This window comes from Morone saxatilis, unplaced genomic scaffold, assembly GCF_004916995.1.
Source record: "Morone saxatilis isolate NCDOM2014 unplaced genomic scaffold, NCSU_SB_2.0 Contig8, whole genome shotgun sequence".
Classification (NCBI taxonomy): domain Eukaryota; kingdom Metazoa; phylum Chordata; class Actinopteri; family Moronidae; genus Morone; species Morone saxatilis.
Genome location: NW_023340257.1, coordinates 10,225,103 through 10,239,848, shown reverse-complemented (window position 1 = coordinate 10,239,848; position 14,746 = coordinate 10,225,103). Strand labels below are relative to the sequence as shown.

Here is a 14,746-nt window from a genome sequence, read left to right as displayed (position 1 = left end):
GAGTCAATACGCTTACCGTAGCATTAGAGATAGGTGGGCAGGCAGAAGTTGTGTTCTCTATTTTCTCTATCTTTCCTGTGTATCTTCAGCTGTCCTATCCAATTAAAAGACAAAAAAATATATATATAAAAACATTGTGAAAAGGTTACAGTGAAAGGTTAATAATGTATAGGTTTAAATTATATATGTGTATACTGCAGTATTTGAGGAAATACAAGCCATGTCTCATTTTACAACTGGTGCACACCTTAAGAAACTACATATATGTGTCTTCTTGTGTCTATAGGAGCTGATAATAGATGCTACTCCAAGGTCAGTTTTTGTGGATCAGACCTTTACCATAACATGGAGGACCACCGTCTGATCAGCAGGAGAGTTTTTGTGTTTTACTGTTAAATAATCAGTATACATGTACATAATTGCCCCTTGCCATACATTATGATGTTAAGTAAATGTAATGTTTTTTGAACATGAAATCCCCTCAATGTACTCCCACCCTCATTGATAAGTTTACCCATAAATGTTGTTGTTGTTTTTTTTTACATTACTGTACCATAACATCTTAAGTAACATTACATCAGATTGAGTACAGGCAGAAATAATTCAAAATCATAACATGTTTTTACAGCAAATCAAGTCAAGTCAAGTCAGCTTTATTGTCAAAAATGCTATACATGCACGACATACAGCACAGATGAAATTTCAGTCCTCTCGGACCCACGGTGCAAACAGCAATATTATAACAATTTAACAGACATAAGATAAACAATCAACAAGACATAAAATAAACAACAATCAACAATCAAATAACTTTGGAGGGTTTGGTGTTTCAATACCCTCAGAACAGAACTACAAATTATTAAAGCTTTGTTGTGTTTGATACTGAAAAAAAAAATAATGTATACAATGTTGACTGTCTTGATTATTTTACAAATTACATTAAAGATTCCTTGTGGAGTTTTTGACCTATATTTATACTATGACGCTGTTTATTTATAAGCAAATACAGGTACACCCATGTTCACGTGGATAACATGATCCATAGACCTGCCAATGGTTTCACACTATTCCAGTGCTCTGCAGGTGGCAGGAATGTGTCAAGTAAAGTAGGACTGCACAAAGCAGCAACAAAGGCAGGGAAGAAGAAGTGGAAATATGGATGTAAATAGAGAATTATAAATGTTCGGCTTTGCAAATGTTTTTTGAGGAAGAAAATGTATTCAATGTGTTTGACCTCAAGGATAAACACAACGCATAAACTAATATAAGTTTTATTTTTAGTTTCAGATAACATAGGTACAATTAAAATTATAACCATTACCATTCACAATTTTGTTTTTTGACGGAATGGCTCAAAAAGGCTTTTTCCGTTTTTTGTTTTTTGTGGCTTGTCAAATTTATTTTCAAAACAATTAAAAGTTTAAATCCACTGAGAAATTTAACCTTAATTTTGCAAGTTTTACTATATTTAACTTAAATGTTCAAAAAACCTTTGTTAATAGTGACATCAGTGAAGGGCTATCAGGGTCCTCCTGATCATCCTGGGCATCGGCCGAAAGTGACATACTCTAGTATGAATGTAGAATGAATGCTGGAAAATAAATTACAATCATGTGTAGAATAACATTACTATCTGCAATATTCCTACATTTCATTAAGACGATTGACTCCATACTACTAACTAGCTTGCCATTCACAAAGCAACCAACGCCAGATCCTGGCAAGCCAACGCCAACCAGCCAACCCGAGCTTAGTTTAGGATACAGTTAGCTGGACTGCCTTGCATAGCTCTTGGCTATTAGAAAAGAAGCTTTGCAGTAATGTTAGCTTTGACTTTGGACTTTGTGTTTGTTGCTGGTCATTTGTAGATGTTGACTGATGATGAATTATAAGCTAACGTTAGCTAGTGTTGCACTGTAGGGAGACGGAGAGAGAAGACAAATGTCACCTTGTTTGCGGTAAATCCAACCTAAATCCCCACATGGAAATGCATATAAATTAGTCCACATGCAGCAGAGAAAGTTGGGTAAGGTCTCATTTTAAGTTATGTTCGAACCATTCTCAAGTTGGCAATAAAAAGTGATTAATACAATATAAAATTACGTGTGAAATGGTTCAGAATCTTACATATGGAACCTTTAATACATATTACATTATATGAACAGGGTTAATTGCTCCAAATTTCAGTTATTGTCACATTATCTGTTTAATAGTAAAAGAAAGATCATCTTAACCTAATTTGTGCCCACGAAACATGCAGTGAGCAATTTTATAAAACTTTCCTGGCCCTTTTCTCACTCCACTGAAACATCAGTAGGCAACCAACTGCTGTGTAATATAAGTGAACAGGTGTTAATAATAAAATAAACAGCGAGAACTAATGACCAGTGGAAGGAAACACATGCAACATCTCAGGAAGTCTGCTTTTGATAATTAGAAATGCTTTGATTCAAGAGATGCACAATGTTACGATTAATTCCCTGCAGCACACCAGTCACCAACGGTGACTAGTATGCTAGTACTAAAGTGCATTTAGTTTTAGTATGAGTGGGCACCTGTGTGATTGAGATCGGAGGCATGCATCTCTGTGTGTATGGGTGTGCGTGTGGGTGTGTGTGTGGGTGTGCCAGGAACTGTAGACACTAATTATAGCTTTCACCTGCGGCAAGCTGTCTACCTGTGCTTTGTCTCGTCCCATTACTTCCCTATATAATGATGCAGTCATCCATTATTCAACCTGCAGTAAATGTAATGATATCAATTTAGCCATAGGCACCTCAAATTGATTTCCACTGTAATCGCCACTCCTCGGGTATGAATGTACAAAGAGGTTACTGCTGAACGGTGTACGGAGCGGTGTGTGTTTTGGTGTGTTTCTGTGATTGTGTCCAAAAAAACTGGAAAATTTTATTCAAGCCCCTGTCTCCAGGTAGTATGATATTTTAAAGAGTGAAGTGCCTGCAGGACAAATTAAAGGCGATCTGACAAGGTATTCTTCATGGATTCATACTAAAGTCATCCCACTGCCAATGGAGGAGAAAAAAACACTGAAACCATCAAGGCTTTTATCTGTTCTTCCTCATTCTTTTAATAGTGGTTTCTGGTTTCATCAATTGTTTTTAAAGTAATATTGCATTTCTAATCTTGCTGGAGAAATAAACTTAATTATGAATCCCCTCTGACATCATCATAATCCGAATTTGATGAATTTAATCCGAAAGTGTTTTCACGTTTCCTTTTCTGTCAAAAAGGTGTATAAACTACCTCAACAGACTGGGTAGTAAAAGCTGGCTTTCTTCTTAGACATCACGAGGCTATCTCATCTATTTATGCTCAGATGTGTTTGGCTCAAACTTTAAAAAAAAAAGAATGTTTATTTATGCATGAATTAGTGAATTGTCTCAAGTTTGAATCCCCATTTCATGCAGAGTATATATCAAATTTATTAATGCAGTCTTTAGGCTATATGACAAAATTTAACCTGCCTCAGTTTGTGTTTAAAAAAAGCTTGTAAACAACACAAATAAGGGGAAGGTAAATTAGTATATCTAGCAAAAAACTTACTTATACACATACCTAGATCCATATAGATTTATTTATTTTTTTTGATAATAATCGTCCAATGTATTGTTATCAAGTGTTTTAAACTCTCATATTAATATCAGCATCGGCCAGTACCGGTCATCCAGTATCAGAGTCCAAAAAGTTTAGATACAACCCTCCTTCAAGCATGATCTACACATGAGTTCTTTTTAAAAGAGAAATAATCTGACCAAGAACTTTAAGCCTCTTTTATACCTCATTGTCCATAGATCAATGTGTTTTTCTCTTATTTTCTGAAAGAGAACCCATCTTACCAACCAACATGCTTTTAAATGAGCTGCAGTAACAATGTGTCTTTGTTACTGGGGTGACTGACAGATGCAAGTGTGTCACAGATGAAGGGGGGACAAAAAGATAAAACATCATGAGAGACAGAGGGAAAACATGTTGACAACTTCAAAGACTGTCAGATGTGACGGGTATGTGTGTATGCATGAACCTGTGTACTTTATGTGTTGTTGGTGTACTTTTGCATGTTAGTATGTGTGAATTACTTCTTGTCTTTGTGCATGTGATCTTAATGAGAACTTTGAGAAACATTGGAGTGGTTACAAATACTAACAGGTAGGATAAAAGCATTTCCTGATTTTTTTACGTGTGTGAAGGCTTATGTAACAGTCATAAAGTAGAAAGATCTATGTGCGTAAGCTGCCATCTGCATACATTTTACAATCCAATATTTTTATTTTGAGAATATGAGTCATAACAGAATAAAAAATATTCTAAATTCTTCCACTCATGTATTCCTTACAGCTTCCTTTTACTTTCATATATGCAAGTAAGAAATCACACAAATATAGAATATAAAGATGTCTTTGTGTCACTTTTCTGCCTTTCTCTGCACTCTAACTCCCTTCACACACACACACCTTTTTTCTGTTCCGTCATTTCTTGAACACAGCAACTGTGTCGACAGCCCAATAGCACCCTACCAGACCAGATCCACAGAGACAGTTTCACCATTTGACAAACACCCCCACTCTCACTAACACATGCATGCAGACACACAGTGTAAAAACTCTCAACTGTTTGTCATGAATCATTTCACTTGTTTGACACCATGCTTCAGCTATGCAATTTTCTCTTCACCTTCACTAATCTAGAGCTCATTTAGGGCAGTCACGCAAACTGGCAATTCATACCTGCCCACTGGGAGCCTACTATGCTAATTTGTTTTTCTGCATTGTGTGGAAGGAATATAAGCTGTTCCTGACCAAGACCAAGAAGAAAACTAAAATCTTCCCAAAATCCTGGGATGATAAATACTCCTTACTCTAACAGCTGGGGTGCCAAAGGAGCCATAACCATATTTATAAAAAAACATAAATATTCTAAGAAATCTTCTATTAAATTGTTTTATTCAAATCTGACATTTCTTGGCATTGCCTTTCACTCTATTCATTCCATACTTATTTGTCAGGGTGCCCATGAAGTAAACAGAATATTTTTGCTTCAACCTTATTTAATATTATACATACATATCAGAATAAAATGCCACTTTTCTCCTCTGTTAAAATTTTTTGTTTGCAGATGAAGGTCTTGTACAGAAATGTAAAGTTGATTAAGTTGAACACCTGCATCAGTTTTTGTTCTGTTTTGTGTTGTACTCTTCCCCCCCTACTGCTAGATTTGGGGCTAGTTAAATCACATTGATATTCCACAAGGGCTGGCTGCTAGTAGAGTGTGATAATATACATAAATTATTAACGACGCACAATACTGCAGTGGTGGAAAACTTACTCATACATTTTACTTTTTAAATATAGCATACCACTATGTACAAATATTCTGTTATAAGTAAGAGTCTAACATTTAAGATCTGACTCAAGTAGAAGTTCAAACGTATTAGTATCAGCAAATGTATTTGAAGTATCATGAGTGAAAGTTGGGCATAATAGTAAGTTTCATAATATGATATATATTGTATTATTTGTATATTATAAACAAATAATTAACATTAACAAGCTGGGTTTCAGCTGGTGAAAGTACTAATACTTTATATATACTTGAAAAGTAACTACAGCTGTCATATACACCGATCAGCTATGCCATTATGACCACTGACAGGTGAAGTGGGTGGGATATATTAGGCAACAACTGTAGCTCAAACTGCTGAAACAGTTAATGCTGGTTCTAATAGACAGGTGTCAAAACACACAGTGCATCGCAGTTTGTTTGTATGGGGCTGTATAACATAATGTGCATCATACATAGTTATTTAAACACATGACAGTGAACCATCTGAGGGGATCTTTAAAGACAAAAGGCAGATATGGTACAACTGGTTTTAGTTCAGATCCGCATCAAAAGGCAACTCAAAACTGCATAAATCTTCAGAGAGCAGTAGACAGCCATTTTATTTTAGAGTGAATGACTATAATTAATAAATGCCATTAAAACACATCTGTCGACACTTGCGCTACCCCTTCAGGTGGCATGGCAATCATAATTGCGACAATCACCATCATCATCATGATCATCACCGTCATCACTCCTAAAATGCCTCAACCGAGAATAGTAACCCAACTTCCTTCAAATGATACAAGCAAAGGAAAAAAAATGTTTAAACAAAAGTTCTACAAAATTTTAATTAGCACTGTGGTTGAAAAGTAATTTGGCTAGAAACACAATGACACATTAAGTTGTGTAAAATCTGAACATCATATGTGACTTGACCTTGTTCCATCCAGCTATCAAAAACTTGGTCTTAACTGACTGACTTGTTAAAACTTAGTTCTTTAAAAGAAGAAAATTGAGCAGAGGCAGACAATTAACACTGATATTATTCACCTTGTGACTCTGGCTGGTGAATTAACTAAGGGACCAACTGTTTCAGTTTGCTTTAAAATTACTACCAACTAATTATGCACAAAGCAGTAAGCCTTTGGTAGAGTCTAATACAATAACAAACTAACAGATCAGACATTTCCATGTTGGGCTTTACTGCAAAGAAGGATGAAACTGCAAGGCTACTTATGAGTCAGTGTGAATTGAGAAAGAAACATTTTTAAATTTATTTTTTTCCAGATAGAGCATTTAGAAAAAAACATTTCTTTCTGGCAGACAGCAGATTGTGGATTAAGCACCAAAGGATGGCCACACGCACACATCTTCACAAATCACATCAAATGGCACAACGGCACACCCACGCACTCACACAAACATTCCTTACAAATCAAATCAAAAACAGGGCATGCACGAAGGAAGAGTAATTTGCCAATTGGCCAGACCATCCGCTTAGAAAAGGATTTAAATATCACTGGAAATGGGGCCAGTGTGATTGCATCACTTCCGGTTCAGCAGAGCTTGTCAAACGCCTCTGGTGGCCAAGTAATTCAATACTCCAGATAGTATGCATAATGTCACAAATCACCCTCCACACGGAATACCCACTGAAATAAAGATTAAGATCTAGTTCGCCCAGCAGTGTCGTTAAGGGTATGTGCAGTTATACTAAATACATTCTGCTCTTGAGTCTTTACACAGAGTAATATCATCACCCTAATTACATATGAAATATATAAAGTGTCAGACTTACTTCCCTTAATTACAGTTTTTGCAACTGAGCATGCCTCATCTGAATATGTGACAAAACGTGACGGCTGCTCCCTGTAGCTGTCAGCTGATAAAATAGGGACAAGAAAAAAGAAGACCAATAAATGAATGAGTAATCCCTGCTCATTATGTACACATAACCCCCTCTACAGAGGGTGGTGAAGTCTTTCTGTTTATTTTGGGTTTGCTTCCTTTCTTTTCTTTTTTCAAGTTACAGCACCGCAATGGAAACAAGGGAACTGAAGCATCCAGCGCTAGCTTCACTTTAGATTACAATCACTCAGAGAAAATGACACATACATGATTCATTCACACACTTCACACACTTGTGTGGGCTTGGGCTAATGAATGTTTGTGGGAAATGCATGTTACATTTTCGGCACAAGTCGAAGAATGTAGCAAAGGCTGACAGTCGTGATGCATGGTAGTAATTGAAAAGCTAAAACGGGAAAGTGTTCTATTTAGTTTGTGGATAAATGTTGCCATGACAACACACATTGAGCCTGACTGACATTTAGAAAAGACACTCTGGGATTGTTCTCCTCAGTCTACACATGCAACGTGCACACACACATATATATGTTTGCATTTATGGTGCAATTACAGGCTAAGTATGTAAGGTTGGGCATTGATCAGAATTTCTGCAACATGTTACTCTACCAGAGACAATCTCCCCAAGGGGGAACTGATGTTATCACCTAAGTTTAACAATTCTTCAATGTGAAATTTGAAAGAAGACAAGGGAAATAGAGAGAGTGTTATGGAGCTAGAAAGCTTTAGTGTTTGCCACCCAAGAAACCTGGGAAAATAAGGATTGTCTACAGAGCCTGTAGCCATGATGACAGTTGTCCAACAGATGTTTCACAGCTTCCTAGTAAGAGAAGATAATCGGGACTACCTCAGATTGCTGTGGTTTCACAACCACCAACTTAATGACAATGTCTTGGAATATGCCATGAGAATTCATGTGTTTGGTAATTGTCCATTACCAATGGTGGCTATTTACAGGCTGAAGAGAATGGCTACAGAGGGCGAAGACAACATTTCTACATCGATGCTAACGATGGCCTGAAATCTTTCTCCAGTACAGAAGATACCATCAAGGTGCTGAAGGGAGCCCAAGACATGCTGCCTCAATTCCATCTCACACTGCAAAAAATTGTCTCTAACAGTGTTTAGGTTATGAGAGACTGTTGAAAACCTGGCCACAAATCTACAAGCCTACAGATCCAGAAGAGCCTCTTATACTCACCCCTGCTATGCTCCTAACGCAGAAAATTTATCAAGAAAACAAAAACGTATAGTTAAACATATAGTCAGTCTTTAAAGCCAATGTTAAGTACCTAATACAAGTGCACTTGCGTCAGTTGACGTCACCCTGTATTATATGAATATGACTAAGGACACCAAAAAAAGACAATGTTGGTTCTATCGATGGGGAAATGAAGTTGTTATATTTACCTATGCTCTTCTCAAAGCCTATAAAAACTAATTTGGAGTTGCTGGTCTACGGCTGCCTTGTTAGTCTGACTATGATGTTTTAACGCATTGATACGTCTTAACTTCCCGAAGTGGACTGGAGCCCAGGACAGACAGCTGAGATGATTATTAATGACCCTAAACCTAACCAAATAGTTTTGTTGCCTGAAACATAACTGCAACTGTTTCACAATATTAACCATGTGTTAAGAAGGCATCTCACACAGAGGCTAAAAGGTACGTTGTGCTTCTGAATGAGAAGCAGAGGGTATGACAAAAAGGACAAGGCTTTGTGAGACTTGATGTTGAATATTCCTTATAGATTTATTTTCCAGCTTTAACTGCCTCACTGCCCTCAGCATAATGTCAGTGTGTGTGAGCTGCCATTGTCGGTGTTTCATTTGTAATGTTAAACCATTTAAACAGCCTTCCCTTTTTCTTTTCCTGCTTTTTTTATTTCTTCCTTCTGTTTGTATATTCCTATATATTTTATACTTTTATTTCTAGTTAAAGGATTATTATACACCCTCCTCTGTATTTTGACCATTTTGTAACCACATCATTTATAACAATTTAGTTACTAATACTATGTGAAACGATATATCAACAAAACCTTTTGACATTGCGTATCAACCATCACCTTTAGCAGAAGTTGGCTCTGTAGGGCTGCAGCTGGATAATGTTGTTCTATACTGGAGCACATTGTCACATATGACATTTTCCCCTGGAAGCACCAAGACAACTTGCCCCAGGGTGATGTTTGCTATTGCTAGCTATACCATAAGCTAGCTTTAGTGCAGGAATTTGGAATCAAAATACACATTTTCTCTCCTCTGTTGTGTGCAAAAATTATATAATTGAACATTGAACTTACTTAGCAAAGTTGTATCAAAGTACTGCTTGTCTACTGGAAACAGCTAAGACAGTACTGTTGTCTGACTCTCTGAACTGCTCTGGGAACTGCTTCTAGTGGTTGGAGCTTGTAGTATGCTAACAGCTAACAGACAACCACTTGTTGAGGATTTAAATGACAAACCTTTATGGCACTACAGTACATTCTCCATCTAAACAGAACAAGGCACCACACACCTGTTACTCCATCACATTAAACAGAAAGTATTAAAGGAAAGAGTACACTTTCTGATGGTTACACTGCATGGGCCACATTTTTTACTTTGTCACTAAATATGTTTTTGATTGATTCAATTAAATCATCACCACCCTTGAACACTAAACATTTCATAAAAAGTATACTTTTTTGAACACAGCTGATGAATTTGAGACTTCCCCAAAAGGACAGATTACCATCACAGAACAATACAGCCGATGATGACAAATTGAGAGTGATCACTGAGAGTGGATGGGGGAAGATGAGAAATGAGAGTAGAAAGCAAGAGAGGGAAGATGAGAGATGGGGAGCACTGACATGGTGAGGGAGCGGGTCAGAGAGAATAAAGGATGGTGGAAGAGAGTCAGGAATATACTGAGTAGGAGGGATGGATGGAGGGAAACAGAGAGGAGGGGAGCGTCCTCTTGGTAGAATAGTTCTGATTGAGGTCAGTTTTCCCACCAGATGAGACTCCACTTTAATCACCCTCTGTCGGTCTCATCACCATGGAGGGGCTGGCCTCATCAGGGAGAGAGGAGAGTCAGTGTTCGAGGAGAGAGAGAGAGACACACACATATCAAAAAGAGAAAGAAAAATTACGACGAAAGAGACACATACAAAATGTGAGCGGGATGAGCTGAATAAGTGAGTAGGGGAGGCATATCTACATGGAGAGAAATGGAAAGCGAAGGACAAAATGAGAAACTGCAAGAGAAAGACATGCATAATGCTGTGTAAGGTACAATGTTGGACCAATACAGAAAAGAAAGGGGTGCACAGAATATGAAATAGATTAGAAAGAGAGGAAGGAATTGACAAACACAGCTTCAACATTATAAATAGTAAAACATTCCACTGAATGAAAAAAGATAGTCAGTGATACACAGAAATAGAAGAAGGAAAAGATTTATAGTTTGTGTATAAAAGAGGAAGAAGATTAAGAGGAACAGAAAAAAGAGCTCAGTGGGGAGGAATACTACGAGAAAGAGTCTAACTGACTTAGAGAGACTGTTTTTAGTTCAATAGGCTGCTATCTCCCTAACCCCAATGACCTGGTTTTACACTTGCTGTTGTTCTGATTAATTATATGTTTACAGAAAACTTCACCAAAGTACAGCTTTGTACGACCATTGCTGGATGGATTAAATATGACGCTGGCACTGCCACTATGAATGCTATCAAGACCTGTGCACGTTAAGCTATATACTATGGTACTCACATAGAAGTACAAGTTGTGTTCTTAATGCACATAAACTACACTACAGTGCGACTGCTTCATTTAAGTGGACAGTTGTGGATTGCTTTCTTGATCTGAAATAACATTCACACCATGATAAAATGTTTTAGGTATTCTAGTTCTAGGGATACCCCACAGGATTTATATGAAATGGTCAATGTAAAAGCCCCCTGAGAGATCTGTACTGATTCAAGGATAAAAAAGGAGAGAGAGACAAACAGAGAGAGACCAGAGAGAGTGAGAGAAAAATTGATGAGAAGATAGGATTCTGGTTTCAGCATGAGGTCTCCCATCTGTCTGAGTCCAGAGTGAGACCTGCTTAGCTTTGATTCAAAATTGCACACTGAGCATTAACAGGAGGCACACAAAGCACATGAAAAGAGCGGTGGCACTGTGCACTCATATGCTCAATCGCACATATGTCAACATAAAAAAGCAGAAAACAGAAGTTCACACACACTCATTCAAACACAAAACAATTGTTGTGTGTGTTCACTCAGTCCTTTTGTATATAATCACACACACACAAAATTAAATATTCTTCAGTCTGCAAGAGTAAGGACATCATGTTCTAGCACAAACTCCAGCTTTGGGTTCCAAGAATGATTTTATTTGCATTAAAAGAATATTGAGTTACTTGAATATGACTCAATTTTCAGTGATCCATTTTTTAAGATATATTCTTCCTTGACTTGACTTGACTTTCTAAAGTGATCTGAAGAAGTCTAAAGTGTTCAAAATCACAGGAGTCTCTCTGACACAATCAGTCCTAAAGGCAAAGACAAATATCCAAGTTGGTCAATAAATGAGAAGAAATGGAAAAGCTCTGTTGGGTGCTGCCATTCCCCTCCTCCACAGCCTATTTGGAATCAGGGTTCCTTTGGTATGAAGAGGATGATTATCCCATGCTCCTGAAAATGTTTCTTAAGGCCTCTTACACTCTTTGGAGGGAAAACAGTGACAGCAAAAGAGTTCCCCCAACATCTCATAAAATGTGCGTGTCATGGAACATGCTAACCCCCAAGTGTTTCGAAATACACTTTACATTATATTATATGAATCTGGTATACTATATGAAGATGCCACTGGCTCTCAGACCCCAGCTCATTCATTCCAAAAAGACATCAATCTTTAAAATGGTTACAAATAGCGATAGCTACAAGGCTAAATACTTTAAAACATAGATGGGCACTGTGTTTTTTTGCAAATGTTACCCAAGTAAATACTGCATTTGGTGTGCTACTGAGCACTGCAGAAGGACCGTGTGTATAAGGCAGCCTGTAAATAAACTACAGGTCCCATATTCGTTACGATAAACAAACATGTCACAGTGCAGCGGTGTGGCTTATTGATGTGTTTTGGACAACATTGAAGGTCGAGGCACAGATGAATAAGCTGCTTTCTTATCAGATTTAATATCAGGCTACATCTATAATATTTGTTAGAAGGATCAATTGATCACTGCCTTTGATTCTTACATTTTTAAATTTAAGATTTTTCCTGAAACTAAGAAGCACATATATAGCCAGCCTTTTTTGTTAAATAACAGCAGACTACTCAAATGAAACAACATGGTTAATTGATTTGCCAGAAAATCCACATTATACAGTATGAATATGTCACTTAATTAGCAGTCAGGTGTACTGCAGCCTAATATAACTGTGTGTAGTGTAATAAAGTCTAATAAATTAAAATGTATTAAGGAAAAGGGCTATAAAGTTGTCATCCACTGCTGCAGAGACACAGGAGTCCATGTGGCTGTGTTCAGGGCTTGGAAGCCATCAAGGGTTTTCATCCTTGTCATTATAGTAGTGAGTTGGCAAGGGCACGAACTACACAGTATGGGGTGCAACATGGGGAAAAGCTGAACCGGAATGTTCTGCACCATGTCCCCCTGTGAAGCACATTGCTGGCTAGAAGCGGATGGTTATGTGCCATGAGTCATGGAGGTGGTACAGTATGTGGCTCTCTGCTGCAGAATAGCAGCGACAAGAGGACTCACACATCTCACCAATCATCAAAGCAAGCAAGCTAGCAGTGGCCCTTCCACTCTTTATGGCCTGTGTGTGTACATTACATAAGACAGCTTTGCCTTTAGTGCTATTCTTGGAATTGAACCCCTGCAGGATCTATTGTCCTACACCTCTATTCCTTCCAACAGACAGTCTAATAACATCATCATCACATAAAGCCCCTCTTTCTCAGAACCTGATGAAAGAAATAGCTGCAATAACTAAGATGGGGATGATGAGCAAATCCATCCTAAATGCGACTGACGTCACAGGACAGCAAGGTGCTTGTTTTGGATTTAGAGCACAAACTTTGCAAACCATTTTCAGAAGGTCACATATTCAGGAAATGAGAACAGTCTTTTCATTTTGTCTTTGGTGCCTTGAATTGCTAACCTTGAGTATACAATGTGTTATAATTTAGTCAAGAAAGTTATTATTATTATTATTATACGACTAGCAGCTAATCATAATAAAAAAAATCAAATAACGAAAGAGGAGGTAGAAAGCAGTTTAATTATCCTACCACACAGTCTAATGTTGATGTTTGACTGACACCCAAAACATTGCGTTCAGTTTATTGAGTTATATGGTTTTGACTTTATGACCAAGGACATCCTTATGGATGGCTGTCTGCTAATGCATGTTTATGTGATTTCATCATGCATGGCTTGTAATTCAAGTGACACATGACTATATCTCTATATATAGCTGTGTATGTGTGTGTGTACACATTGTTTACTGAGTTTGCAATTAAACACTAGTCTTTATATGAAAATACACAACAGTGATACACAATAGACTATGTTCATGGATGGCTGTCTGTTTATATTTGTGTGATGTCACACATGGTTTGTAATGCAAGTGGCACATGGTTATGTTTCTGTGCATGGCTGTGTACACGTGTGTCACTGTTTATTGAGTTTACAAATAAACACTGTGTTGGTGTTTATATGAAAATAAACAACACAGTGTTCAGAGATGAAGACATTTTATTAGCTCTATGAGTGACACAAATCTTACTCACTTATCAACTCACAAAAATGCTGGAAATGTCCTTTGTATGTCTGTGCAGATGGTTTGGTGAGAGTGTGTTCTTGCATGTAAATGTGTGTGTGTGTGTGCGGCCTGTGTGTGACCCTGGTTTAACCTTGGGGCTGGTGTCATCCCACAGATAGATCGGTTTGGGAGGAATCTTTGGTCCCGCAGACACATTAAGGGAGTGCAGCATCACTGAAGGATTACTCTGCACAGCAGGAGCCTGTCTTTAAATGTGTTAGCATAATGCCGGAGACAGCCAGGGAGAGAGAAAGGAGGCAAAAGAAGATGAGAGAAACAGACAGAATGAAATGAAGAGAGAGAGACACACACAGAGGGTGAGACACAGCTTCTGTGAAACGGAACAATATTGAATTTAAAGAGATAAAGACAGTCAAATTTAAAAAGTCCACAACTGATATAAAATATATAATCTTGTCCATATGGGGACAAGATTATACATAACACCATATTACACAAATAAAGCAAAGTAATTTGGGTGATAATTGTATGAGCCCTCTTCAGAGCTCTTGTCTAAACAATAAAGCTTTAGCCTATAATTCTCTCACAATTACCTTAAGAAGAAAATTACATGGTACGTTTTATTCTTTCTCTCTTTTACAGTAATTCCTTCTCATGCTCTTTATAGAATAATATTCACTTTGTTTCCGAGGGTCCTTGTGATAATCTATTCAAAATCAGATAGATAGATAGATA

The 14,746-nt window shown here is 37.5% G+C and overlaps 1 protein-coding gene across 1 annotated transcript in view; it reads left to right on the top strand.

Moving 5' to 3' along the window:
* si (sucrase-isomaltase (alpha-glucosidase)) overlaps positions 1-974 on the top strand; it is a gene marked incomplete in the record, with an annotated part of 65,722 nt that extends 64,748 nt beyond the window's left edge. Inside the window, 1 exon segment of the mRNA XM_035680514.1 lies at positions 287-974. Coding sequence (XP_035536407.1) covers positions 287-364 — 78 coding nt within the window.
* Positions 975-14,746: the final 13,772 nt, after the last annotated feature.